This window comes from Eimeria maxima, genomic scaffold (assembly GCF_000499605.1).
Source record: "Eimeria maxima Weybridge genomic scaffold, Emw_scaff500, whole genome shotgun sequence".
Classification (NCBI taxonomy): domain Eukaryota; phylum Apicomplexa; class Conoidasida; order Eucoccidiorida; family Eimeriidae; genus Eimeria; species Eimeria maxima.
In genome coordinates, this window is record NW_013566552.1 from 12,640 (window position 1) to 25,203 (window position 12,564).

The 12,564-nt window shown below is 51.2% G+C and overlaps 2 protein-coding genes across 2 annotated transcripts; both read right to left on the reverse strand.

Annotated features, from left to right (window-relative positions):
- EMWEY_00035550 (pseudouridylate synthase 1, putative) lies at positions 1-4,631 on the reverse strand (the record flags this gene model as incomplete). Its single annotated transcript, XM_013482059.1, has 11 exons — positions 1-192; positions 601-790; positions 1,002-1,075; positions 1,181-1,279; positions 1,622-1,939; positions 2,107-2,337; positions 2,469-2,573; positions 2,758-2,949; positions 3,035-3,339; positions 3,972-4,287; positions 4,458-4,631. 11 exons carry the CDS (start codon positions 4,629-4,631, stop codon positions 1-3), a joined length of 2,196 nt encoding a protein of 731 aa, XP_013337513.1.
- A 4,828-nt stretch (positions 4,632-9,459) lies between these two features.
- On the reverse strand, positions 9,460-11,808 carry EMWEY_00035560 (hypothetical protein; the record flags this gene model as incomplete). The annotated part of the gene is made up of 1 exon (XM_013482060.1): positions 9,460-11,808. The coding sequence occupies one exon, from the start codon at positions 11,806-11,808 to the stop codon at positions 9,460-9,462; it is 2,349 nt and encodes a 782-aa protein (XP_013337514.1).
- Positions 11,809-12,564: the final 756 nt, after the last annotated feature.

Below are 12,564 nucleotides of genomic sequence, written 5' to 3' on the forward strand. Positions count from 1 at the left end.
TTAAAGGGTCCACAGAAACTGCCGTCCCAGCAGTGGTATGCAGTGGGTGTACACCTGAAGGCTGCTGGAGGAAGCGGCCGCGTAAGCCACGACTGTTTCCTTCACGGCCTGCAGTTTCCTTTTGAAGGCGTCGATGTCTTCGTGTCTTCGTTGTTCAGCTGTTGCTAACTCAACTTTCACGTAAACCAGTTCCTGAGGTGTAGACAAACGTACAAACGAAGAATAACTAGTAGCTCCTGAAGAACGCAACTTACAAACAAGAAAACAGAGGTGAGCCAAACTAGACCGACGGAACCAACGACAGCACAGGGAGACCAAGAAACGGAAGAACGCAGGCAAATACAGACAAATACAGATGCGCACACAGAACAAAAATTGAATGCATTAGGAAAGGACAAATGCAGAGTCATCGGAAGGCGCAGTTGATGGGAACAGGCAAAAAAGCAGGTGTTGACGAGCAACGTAGCAAGAGTCGCAGAGACCATCAGTTTCGCTTAAAATGCTGGGGATTGTAGCCACAGCAACGGAAGCAACAGGATCAAAACACCCACCACGCTAATAAGGAAGAGCCACCCCCTCAACTTCAAAGCATGCGCTTACTCTCTCGAGTTCCTCTATACGTCGTGTTTTTGCCGCTAGTTGCAGGTCTTGCTCTCGTTGTTGTTGCTCTTGCTGCTGCTGCCACTCCCGTTGCTGCTGTAGCAGCAGCTGGTGCTGCTGCTGGGCGCAAGACCAGGCTGCCTGGCTGGGTAGTCGCTGCAGCGTTTCCTCTTGGCAGCGAATCTTCTCCCTGCAGCAGCAGCGAATGGCAATAGAAGCAACATCAAATAGATCAATATCAGTGGAAAGCAAGCAAAAGCATGCCACACAACAGGCTTGTGGCTGGAATTGCTTCAACGGCAAAGGCAGACGAAACAGCAGACACATGTTCTTGAAAGCTACTTCTGCTAAACTCGCTGCCGATTCTGCTGCTTCGTCTGTTGCATTTGGTGCCTCAGTACCTGAGAGCCTCTGCCTCCTCCTTGAATGTGTTCAGCTTCTGCATCGTTTGCTGCTGAACCGCCTGCGCTTCTCCCTGTGTACACGCACCGGACGCAGAATAGAACTACAGCCACTGCTGCTGCACTGATTGACGCTGCTGCTGCTCTTGCTGATGCTGTTTACGGGCATGGTGGCTCACTTGCTTTTGTTGCATTTCCTGAAGGGCTCTTGTCAGTCCGGCGATCATTTGGTCCTTGGCCATACGCAACGCCTCTGTTGTATCTGCAGCCTCCACGAGCTGTACATACGACCCACCGAAGACGTTGTAAGTAGAACTAGAGGGCATATAATACTGTTGCTGGTCTACTGCTTTGCTGTTGCTGCCTACTAAACTCCCTCCTACCGGCATGAACGTATAGTGAGGTAGCTACAATACAGGTATGCGACAGTTCCTGCTCATGCACCTGTTGTTACTGCTGCTGCTGCCGATATGCTGTTGATAAAACAACACCTGCAGCCCATGATGCAACCCATGTGCTGATGACGGTTATACGGCGACTAATGCCGACTGATGCTGCTTAAATGATGCTGCTGTCGCGGCTGATGCTGTAGCACGGAGTGTTTGCACATCCTGGCGTACCTGGCGCTGGAGCGATATGATTTGCTGTTGCAGGACTGCTGCAGGGTCTGCGCTGGGGTGAGCATCCTGCTGCACCAATTTCTGCTGTAACAATTGCTGCTGCCGTACCTGCTGGTGCAGCTGCTGTTGCAGCAAGCGCACTTCCTTCAGTGCTGCTTCCCTTTCCTTAGTCTCATCAGCTAGCTTATTTTGGAGCTGCTCCTTCTCGGCTTTCCATTCCTCTGCTTGTTGCAACACGCGCCCTAATTGGTCTCCCTCCGGCTGTTGCTGTTGCTCATGCTGCTTCTGTTGCTGCTGGTGTAGCTCCTCCAGCTGTTTCTGCAGCAGCAAACCACAGCATCAAAAATGTGCAGCACATGGTTGTGCCGCTACCTTTTGCACCAAGGAGATATGTGTTGCACTTCAAACAAAGGAACAACCATCCTCAGCGGCAGAAGCAGCTGCTACTACTGCAGGCCGGTGGACTGAATGAGGAAAAAGCATACCTTGTACGCGTCAGCAATAAGTCGCATCCCATCTCTCTCTGCCTGCAACTGCAACAGCTCCTGTTGCTGCTCGCTGTTTTTCTGTTGCATCTCCTGCTGCTGCAGATGCATTTCATGCCTGTTCCTTTCCAGATGCTGCAGCCGTTGTTCGGCGTCCTGCAGCTGCTGCTGCAGCGCAGCAACAACTACAGAGCTGTCTCCCTTCTCCCTCTCTTGTTGAAGTTGCTCCGCCTGCAGCAGCGGCGGACAGAAGAAGTAGCCCCACAGGCTGTACATGAGACAGCAACAGCAGCAGCACTACTAGCAGCGCTGGCAAGTCGTTGATTCCTTGTGGTTTGCTTATGCCCAGTGCTGCTGCATACTGCTGCCAATTGCTGCTCCTGCGCTGCAGCCAGCGCCGTGTGTAACTCGTCTATTTGAGCGAACAGCTGCGCCAACTGCGGGGCCGCTGCCTGGCGTTTCTCTGCCTGAGACACCAGAGACAAAAATGTCCTGCAGCTACCACTGGTGCTGCTACCGCTGCTGGAGCTGTCCCTAGTGCTCGTACCGTAGGAAGTTTGGCCACAGCCCGAATAATTACTTGCGGGCAACCATATCTTGGGCGTGTGCTGCTTCCCTTGCTGCTGCCGCTTCTGCAAGAACGGAGCTTACTTCCATGAGGGCTACTTGGCGCTGCAGACTCGCTATCAATTCGTCCTTTCTTCTCAGTTCAGCTTGCCGCTGCTGCCGTTGTACCTGCCCTTGGTGTTGCTGATGTGTCTTCTGCTTCGGCTGTTGCTGGCGTTCTGCTGGGGATAGCACTGCAGGGGTAGTTGCAGTTCCTGTGGGCCCGAGCTCCTGCACCTGAATACAACCAGCAGCAGCAAGTTGGGATATACAGCCGCAGCACTGTAAAGGACCCACGGAAGCAGCAGTTGCTGAGGCGTACCAGTGGTCGCTGAGCTTTGCATGCGGAGGAAGCAATTTGTGTTCCCTCCTTTCCAGTTTGTGCCGCTGCTTTTTCCGTTACTGTTGGTGCTGATGCCTTAGGCTCCTGCTGCTGGTTCTCTTCTTCCAGCGTAGGCGTCTCCAAGGAAGAAGGCAAAGTTTCTTTGTGAGGCAAACGCAACACAAAGGGCTTCTCGTCTTCCGCTACCAGCGCCATTGGTGTTGTTCCGGGAATGACGGACGCTTTTGGTGCTGCTGTTCTTATATTTGCTGGTGTTGCTGCAGTAAGCTTTGAGGGGGCTGCCGCTGCAAGTACAGAGCACTCTGCTACTGTGTATGATGCAGATGTAGGGTTTAGGATGCGGTTTAAGCTGCTTGGGTGTGTAGCTTGAGAGCTCCAAAGGAAGGCGCGCAAACGAGAAGCGCAGGGACAAAGCCAGAAAAGCGCAGCAGCAGCAGGTGGAGCACAGTAGACAGAGGGACACACTAACTACGAAAGCGGAGGCAACAAGTGAACATAAGCAGCGTTAGCAGCAATAATTCTTGCCTCGAAGCCCCTGGGGTGACGAAGTCCGGGTATTCTGTGGAGGCGATTGAAGAGCAGAACAAACGGAAAGGCAGTCCTCCTCATCTGGGCAGCAGCAAATAACAGAAGCAACAACGCAGCAGACCTTGCAGGAAGGCCCCAGAAGCTGACAGCAATAAATGCCTTTGGGAAGAAGCCACTGCTACTGCAGCACCAGGTATATTTCAGGGTTCGGCTAGGATACCCAATACAGCAGCAGCAAACGCCTGGCAACGCTGCTGTTGCTGCCCCCGCAGCAGCAGCGGGAGCAACATATGCTGTTGCTTTTGTTGTTGCTCTTGTTCCAGCTGTAGATGATGCTCCTGTTACAGGTGTTGCGATTGTAGTACTGGAAGGGTGCGAAGAGTTTTACCTGCACAGAGGCCCTCGAGTCTGTGCAGAGAGACGGAGACAGTAATTTGTCCATCCGCCTTTTCTAGCGGCAGGTGGAGCGTCTGGGGCTGCATGCCAGCGCAATGAGCAGCGGCAAGAGAGGCAAGATCTATGGAAACCTCTGCTACGAGAACGCCAGACTCCCGAATTTCCGCTGCAACTTCAGGGGATAGAGAAGTGGAGGCAGAAGCAGAAGGGTCTCGAGGCAGCGCAGACACAAACGAGACGGAAGGCGACGGCCGCATGCGAGACAGCAGGCGGCCCCCCAGCCGCCGAGACTTCGACACATCGAGCAGCTACAGCAGGCGCAGTAACAGCAACTACGTAAAAATAAGGACATGAGTAGCAGAACAAAGGAGCAGAGACACCATAACACACAAACAACAGGCTAACAACAAGCCGGCAAACACCAAAATAACAAAAAAAATGGAGCCAGATATAAGATTCAATTGCCGTCGCCACGCACCTGAAGCTGAGCTTTTTTTGGCAGAAACGGCGCCCCATCAGCAGCAGCGCCATCTGCTGCATCTCGCATCTCTTCAGCGGTCGACTTCTGTCTCTTTAGGCTGCTACTACTGCTGGCCTGTGGGCTGCTCTTGGGTTTGAAGAGGGTTGCGTTGCACTGCAGTGGAATGTTCATTGACAATTCATTAGTGCCTTTGGACAATTCTACCGTTGCATTACCACGCACACGACGGGGGCCTGAGACACACAGTCAGCGCAAGGCATATCTATAAGGTCAATTGGCAGTCTCCACAACAGAAGCAGAAGTAGCACAAGTGACAATGAAAGTCAGAGCAGCGATCAAAATAAATAGTGCCAAAGCAACAACAGCAGAGAAGCAGGAGCAACAACAGTACCACCGGGAGCACCAACTGCCGCAACAGGAGCAGCACCAGCTTCGCTGCAGATGTGGATGATTCTTGCTGACCTCTGGTGAGGTCTACGACAATCGTCGCCGGTTCATCTGCATGAATTTTTAGGGATACCACAGAGAAACAAAATGTAAATTTCGTTGGTGCCTCCCGGAGATGACGCACAGCCCTCAGCACGCGCGACATGCTTGCGGCTGTGAGTTACACTGTTCTTTCTAGCAAGTGGGCATGAGCCACTGCACTTGCAGCAACTCTGAATGTCGGCTGTTGTTTATGCAGGAATGGAAGGAAGGCCTGTTGTTGCTGTACCAGAAGGCGGCCGTGATTCCCGCCAACTGCACTCCTGTAGATCTCGCGGTCAATCGGCTCTCTCTCAAGGCTCAAGGCTCGCCAGCTGTTTGTTTCTGCCGGATTCACAGACGTTGGCGAAAATGAAAACCTGAGTAGAGATGCCGCGTGTCATGCACAGCAATCGTGGGGTTCCCTTATTCTTTTATTCGAACCAAATCGGTTTAAAGTCCTCTCCTGCAAAGCGGGTTTCTGAAGGACCGGCATCCCTGTTATTGCGCTCCTTGTTTTGGTTGGTGACGCGGCTCCAGCTCCCCGTGTTGCAGCCGAATGAGAGACGGAGTGAGGACTAATGGGTGGAGCAAACGAGTAAAACAAGCACAGAGGTAGGACCTTCCTCCTTGGTTGTGTTTGGTTTGACGTTACGCGAATGGAAAAAGGAAGCCCCAAGAGGAAAAGCCGTGATGACACCCGTGTGGGAGCCTACGGTGGCGGGGGGTCGGTGGCGACAATTCAGTCAACCTTGTTAGGTTGGATGGTACAAAACCCATTTTTGGCTACATAATAGCAAACGAACATGCAAACAAAACAAAGAGGGTGCAGAAGTCGCCACCAACGCCCAGTTAGTCGCTCACGCTGCACGTACATGTCGCTTGCCACGAGCGTAACAGCCTCGGAGTCGGCTGCTGTGTTTTTTTGACCCGTCTGTTCTCAGACAAGCCCAGCGGCACTACAAAAGGTTAGCAAGATTTTTGTAGACTGTTTGTGATGGTTTGGTTGCCCAGCTTCAGCTATTTCAGTGAGCAGCCTTTGTCCTTGCTTGAAGTAAGCAGAAACCGGGAGCGCCCTGGGGCTCATCAGGCTGAATTCTCCTTTTGTCACACACTAACAATTAAAGAAACGACTTATTTCCTCTTGATCCCCAAGAGCACTCTTGCTGGAATCTATTAAGTGCGCTGTGTTATTCCCTTACCTCCCGACGTTTTGCCGCTATTCAGCAAGGTCTGCGCCACGCTGGCCTGACAATGTGAAGTTTGCGCATAAAGCGAGAATCAGCCCTGGTTATCAATCGGCAACCGAGAAAATTCTTCAACAACTGTATACAGCTACAGTGCATGCAGCGAAGAAGTCTTGTGTTGCTGTGCTTGTGGGGGGGGCTGTCTTCTTGCATTAGTTGCGGCGCGGTCTGACGCTGTTCGTGGCAGGCAGGTTTCTCTCTCTCAATTCCAGGTGCTTAGGACGCTGCTCATAGGAAACGTAGAGACTAGGGATGGTGGATATCTGCTATCGCGGAATCACAGTACAAAGTAATTTGACTCCATTGCAGCGCCCTCTTTTCCTTTAATGAGGTCGGGGGAACTCGTGGCGCAGGCCTTTTTTGCTGCACGAACTATCACAGTAGACAATTGCCCAGGGACTTATTCCCCTTGCTTGCTAACCCTCTGCCCAAACCGCGAAAGTGTTTATGGGCAAACTCATATATAGCGCAAATTCGTCGGTGTGGAGCATACTCAGGCCCCAACTCTCCCCTGCCTGCAGGCTAGTGCCTGCTTGTGATGTACTCTTATGCCTGTTTTCGGCATGTTTCGAGATTTGCAAAAGCACGTTAGCAAAACTAAACAATGAATGGATTTGTGGAACCTGCAAACTTTCACGTTGCTCGCCTATCTTCGGAATCCGGCACTGGTGTCCCACTTGGATTTTCGGAGAGTTTGAAATCGACCTCCATGCTACACATCGTGTATTTGTGTCTTCGCCAGCGCCACTTTATGTCTAACTCCCCTGGTGGACTGTTAACCTTTACCTTTCTTGAGTACTTTGCGAGGTCGGCTGTTGGTTCCCACTTCACGGTGTGATGGTTGTCTGCCTCTCAGTACTGCTGCGGCTGCCTCGCCGGGTGAACTCGATTGTGTATTGACCGTCCAGCGGATGGCAAGCTCACGGTAACCTCCTACTTAATAATATATAGGATAGCTTTCCTCTTAGCTGTGACGTGGTGTATCTCCGTCACTAACTGAACAGAATACCCCCGACAACTGCGCCAGGGTTCATGGATTTGCTTGTCGTTACCGGTGATGTCTTGGCACTGCGTAGAAGTCTTCTCGCTCTTTACATGTTGAAACGGCCATTCGTCTTCGATTACCCCAAAAGATGCCAATGCCGCGGGGAATGCTGGGAGGTACACTAATTCCCCCGCATATGGGCCTTAAGGGCTCCACATGCCAGCCTGATGCCCGCCTTCCACGCGCTTGCCCAAGGATATAAACTATCTTGTGGCGAAATGATAGGAAACAAGTTCCCGCATCATGGTAAAGTGGCCTGTTTCTGGGTTGAGCGCTGTGTATTCAGTCTGCCATCAGCAAGACGTAATCACAGAAATCGCGCCCAACATAGGCAGATAATCTGCACTCATCGCTGTCACTTGAGGTATCAGGGCCAATTCTCCGCATGTATCGAGTAGCTCTACCAAATCGTAAGCATTTTGAGCTTGGCTACGCACCTAGTTGGCGTTAAGCGGTCCTGCAGGTGCCGCCTTCATGTCTATAGTCACCATCACACCAACGGTGCAGCAAAGGTAACGTTCTTAGTACGCTCTCAGTTTAAGGCAGCTGGTGCTCATGACAAGGGCATGGCCTCCATCAACAGACCTGGAGGCTATGACAAGCCTTGAAATCAACACACTGACAAGCTTTGTTAAATTTGAGTCTAAGGGGTGAAGGCGCGTAGAGGTGAACCAGCCACAGCACCGTAGCTCAGTGGAGGAGTGTGGGCTCGTAGCCTCCAGGTCTGTGGATGGAAACCATGCCCTTGCAGTGCCACACCGCTCACCGCCTTGGGCGATCCTTCAAGCATGGTCAAAGTTTGTATTAGCTGCCAATAAAATAAGTCAATATAATAAGTAAGGATATTATCCAGCCTCACCTTCCAGTACTGCTACCTTGTTACGACTTCACTCCAGTTGTTAATTCTCATTTATTTTCGTAAAAAGGAAATACATAAGAATAAATAACTGGGGCGAAGTCGTAACACAAGCTTTTGAAACAATTAAACCTTATTTAAGTATAGGGACTATGCATATCATGGAAAAACTGCTTTAGCTGCAGCTATTACATACATACAAACGCAGAACCTTATTCAGATATGGCCTTCATGTTGTTATTATGCGCATGCAAGGATCCGCCTTGACACAGAGTACATCAGTTGCTTGCCGCAACATCTCAGTCGTTTAATGCATCGCTTTGAAATACAGCCCTACATATGGAGGCTCGGGGATGCAGATGCATGCCACTGGCTGACCGATTCTCCACAGGCTTTGAGCGTCATCCGGAAACCGCGAGGTAGTCTGGATCAGGCAGCAAGCTGCAAAAGGCCTGTTACTGTATGCTGCCGGGCATGGTTGAATACAACGGGTTAGTGGATGGGTGTGGAATGCAGCAGGGAATTGCGAAATGTGTTTGAGGGTCCATGAGATAGCAAGCCACAGAGGGCATGGTGTCGTCCTTCACAGGTGTCAATGTACACATAAGGACAATAATTATTCAGGGAGGCCAACAATGGCTGCTTAGACAAAAATTGGGATCAGCATTTGCTCACAGCAATGCGCAGTTAGCAATAAAAATGCAAATTGTATGCTGTATGTGTGCGCAAAAATGCATTTGCGCAGAATCACACGGATGAGACCACATCAAGCGAAAACCATGTTCATTCAGGGAAGTAGTATAACAGAAAAGCACATTGCATGCAAGCAAGTACGTATAGCGGTCTTACGATATACATCTGAGATCAAACTAACCCACAAACATACAGACCAACCTGCAAACGCACGCAATGGGGCGGTGAGTAACGAGGAATCCATCAACGAGCACTTGTAGCATTTTGAAGCAGCATCCTTTGCGTTTCGAAGCAGTCTATACTACATGCCGCACAAGACGAGCTGGAGCATATGAACAGCAAACGCGAAAGCTGATAGTGACTAGAAAATAGCTTTCTTAATGGCGGACAAGCCATATAGAATCTTCATTTCTGCACTAAAATGCATTCATCTGAATCTGCACGGGAGCAAGAAGATGGTGGCGACAACACAGCCGATCACGGAGCATCGAGAACAGAGAGAGAAGCACTTCCAGTTACGTGGAGCCCATATAACTGCCCACTTCTCCCAAGGCAACATGAGCAGCGCGCATAGCTCAAAAGAGCCGTGCGTCTTGCCCGCACAAGTTAGGCACACATTGACAAAAACCAACCGTCCATCCAACAGATTTCAAGCGGAGCATAACCAGAGCCAAGCATACTGCAGGGCCAAAGTCAACCGCTGTCAGAATCATCGTCAAGCCATTCTGACTCTCCAAGAGAGCCTTCATCTCTTTCCTGCCTGAAAGCCCTAGAAACCTGAGACTCTGCCGAAGGCGCTCCCAGCTGACCCAAACTCCTAACTTCTCTCCTAGGAATTCCTCGCCCTACTGAATGGAAGTATCTAGGACTCATCATCGTTTGCACTGAAGAACCAGGCACTCCTGAATGAACTCCCTGCTCCATCATTAGCGAAGACGCAGGGGATATGGAAGAAGGCTGCTTGGGAAGGTGAGGTCGTGACGGGGGCGGGGTCATGCTCTGCACGACAGCAGACCTTTCCTGTGGTTGCCCGGAGTAGAGCATCGCAGCACCTGCCGAGGCCGTTGCCTGTGGTGTGGTGAATGGACCCGAAGAGGGTGAAGGAACAGGGAAAAACGCGAACACCCATGGCAGCCGATCGACCTGTTTCGATGTCTGCTGCGAAGTGTCTCCCTGTGACCTGTTAAGTGTCATGTGTGGATCTGGAGTCTGTCGCTGAGGGGTGATGGGTAGGAGGGTAGGCCAGTTGCTGGACCATGGCGACCACGATGGTGTTGTCGCCACTCCAGACTGTCTTGCAGCATCCCAACCTTGCCGTGGTGCCTCCAGTGGCACGTCGGCACCTGCCACTGTTCGTTGCAACCTCGTTCCCAGAGAAGAAGTGGAGGCAGGGCCAGAAGAGGCATGTTCATCCCAGCTTATATTGAGGCTAACGCCCGGTTCGGAAGGAGCTGTGCCCAGCTCAGGCAGTGACTGACCAGGACGATAGGTAACAGTGGTAGCCTGGTATGGCTGGGCATAGCTTTTTAGCTGGCTCTCACCTGTATACATATGACTGAATTCTCCTGTTGCCGGAAGGGTTTCTGGAGCAAGGCTTGCCTCAGTGTTTCCAAAACCACCTGTGCTTATCTCCTTCATGCTTGTGACTCCCTTGAAACTGCTCTGGCGTTGAAACCGTGGGGGAAGAAACCGTGGGGGAGAAAATTTGGAAGATGGTCGCTTGCCACTGAAGTGCGTTTTTGAGGCACTGAGGACATCAGTAGCAGCGCTCTGCGTGACTTGAGACTCGTGATGCCGTGGTAGGTATCCCTCCATCTCACCAGATAATCCGCTTTGGGGAGAGCCTCTCCAGTTTTGAGAAGTTCCATCTGACTGGAGTGTTGGGGGGCTGCTCCGCAAGAGCGGTGTTCTGGCCTGGCGTTCACTGGCAGCGCTCCCACTGGTTCGTGGAGCGCGGTCCATTGGTTTGCCCCCCTTGGCAATGGCCTCCACCATCTCCTGTCGAGTCTCGTCTACGGTCTTTTTTTTCCACTCTCCAACTTGAATGAGTTCGGCAACTTTCTCGTCTAAGGTTAGTTTGGGACGTGCGTCTATTTTAGCGATCCTCTTAACTTGCACGAGCAATCCCCGGCGATTTGTCGTTTCAATGGCTCGCAGCTGGTGGCTCAAATGTGAGGACATGAACACCTGAGCACGGCGGAGATAGACGATTCGTCTCACTTCCTCCATAACTTCATTTGTGAGTTCCAAGCTAAGCTCCCCCTCGGGATTGGAACGTAACACCCGTGAAACTACAGCATCGATGAGTGAGATAGCCAATTCCTGGAGGTGCAGAAGTTCTTCCAGCATCTCCAGGCGCAGGCTTCTTGTGAGAGTAGGATGCACGGGTGTTCCACGGATTATATGTCTAGCAGCGTTCATGACGCGATTTGTATGTGTTTGCTGCTGGAGCGAGTCGCGATCCTTAGAAAAATTCCTCACCATACGACCTTCCGCTAAAACAGTCTCCATCATCTCAACCTTCCGTCGATCGAACTCCCCTCCTAGCAGCGTTGACAAGGCGGCGACTTCTTGAATACAAAATCCCGCGGAAAGATCGAGTAACTTCATTGTAAATGGATACGGGAGCTCGCAAGCAACACACGATAAGTCTTTCGTCACCTTTTCCAGTTTTTCCATCACAGCGTCAACCCGCTGTTGCATGCTAGGTGGAATGCCATTACCAGCAGCATCAGGTGTCTCATCGCCGTCCACGTCTGCTCCCCCACACGGCGTTGTACCCCATGCCCCTTCCCCTTCAGCCAACGACCTCAGGTGTGCTTCTCCAGGGCTTCTCCCAACGGTTAGCTGACGATGACAGCGGAGTAACACAAATGTCGCAGCAAGGGTAGCCAAAAGGAGCAGAGTCGCTAAACGTATATTCCGGCGTGGTCGCCAGCGTGGAAGCTTTGCAGAGGAGTGAACTGCAGCCGCATTCGCCTGAGCATTCCCTTTTTCCAGGAATTCATCCCCACCTTTGTGTGGAACAGAACTGGTATCCATGCTATCAAGGCGTCCAACTCCACAAGTACTCGAACTTGTTGTCTCCGTCCGCCGGCATGGAGCCGCAGAGAAATGAGTCGTCCCCTCAGTTGAAGAACCTCTCTAGTATCAATTACACATAAACATTGGCGAGAATAGGCATATCAAGCTGGATCATGAAGCCAAAGAGAGAAGCATGAACCCCTTTATGACAGGCTCCAGCGAGGTCGACGCTGGTGAGTGTTACAGCAAAATGAACACACTACAGTCAGTCAACACTTCGGAAGAAGTGGACCTAAAAACCTCATACACCTACTTGAAGACAAACGGAAATGCAAGCGAATGGATATCTCGGCTCCTTTCAGGGAACTGTACAGCGGACACAGACGCCTCTCCGTGCAATGGCCTCCTAATTCTCGGGCATCGATAGGTACGGCCCCCCATTTATTGTTTCAGCTCTAGTTCAAACATAGGTTCGTCGAAATTACCCATTAAACACTCATTTATTTTCTTTCTGAATTGTTAAAATCTATTAGGCTGTAGTTGTCGCTATAACCTCCTGCTAGAGCACTAGCATAACTGTCTGCCTCCCGATCCACTCCAGCCCAGTAGACTGGGTTGCAGCAGTTCGCTTTTACCATGGACAGCTAGGTGGCCTTCTGATACATTTCAACAATCTTATACAATCTGTAACACATACTATAGAATTATGCTTTCCTTCGCTGTTTCTGCGTTGGTACTCCAACTTCACTCGCGTTCAACTGTACTGCGTAAGAA